At 62.6% G+C, this 390-nt stretch overlaps 1 protein-coding gene across 1 annotated transcript in view; it reads right to left on the bottom strand.

Moving 5' to 3' along the window:
* LOC119594553 (transcription factor HES-1-like) overlaps positions 1-390 on the bottom strand; it is a gene marked incomplete in the record, with an annotated part of 2,127 nt that overhangs the window by 784 nt on the left and 953 nt on the right. The window contains 1 exon segment of the mRNA XM_037943583.1: positions 1-346. Within this exon segment, the coding sequence (XP_037799511.1) occupies positions 1-346 (346 nt within the window).

Raw genomic sequence — 390 nt, 5'->3', positions numbered from 1 at the left:
GCGTGAGGGTGACAACGCCCCCGCTCACAACGACGCTAGAGCTGCCGCAGGACAACCCGCCCCCCACAGGCACTCCGGAACCCTGACCCATGAGACTCTTGGTCACGGAGTTGAGGTGAGCGATGACCTTGGTCTGGAGGTCATGAGGGACGCTGCCGCCCATGTTGGCCAAGTAACGCGTCACCTCCACAGCGCACTGCGTGAATCCTGCCCGGTATTTGCCCTTCTCGTCGCCGCCCGCCACACGCCCACGCACGCCCGCGAGGTCGTGTCGGTGCAGCGCTTGCACGTGCCGTACCGTCATCTCCAGGATGTCCGCCTTCTCGAGCTTGCTGTAGCGGGAGGGCTGCGGGAGAGAGAGAGAAAATGGGTTAATATCAACAAAAGAAG

Source organism: Penaeus monodon, chromosome 34 (assembly GCF_015228065.2).
Source record: "Penaeus monodon isolate SGIC_2016 chromosome 34, NSTDA_Pmon_1, whole genome shotgun sequence".
NCBI classification, from domain to species: Eukaryota; Metazoa; Arthropoda; class Malacostraca; order Decapoda; family Penaeidae; genus Penaeus; species Penaeus monodon.
This window is presented reverse-complemented; position numbering and strand designations above follow the sequence as displayed.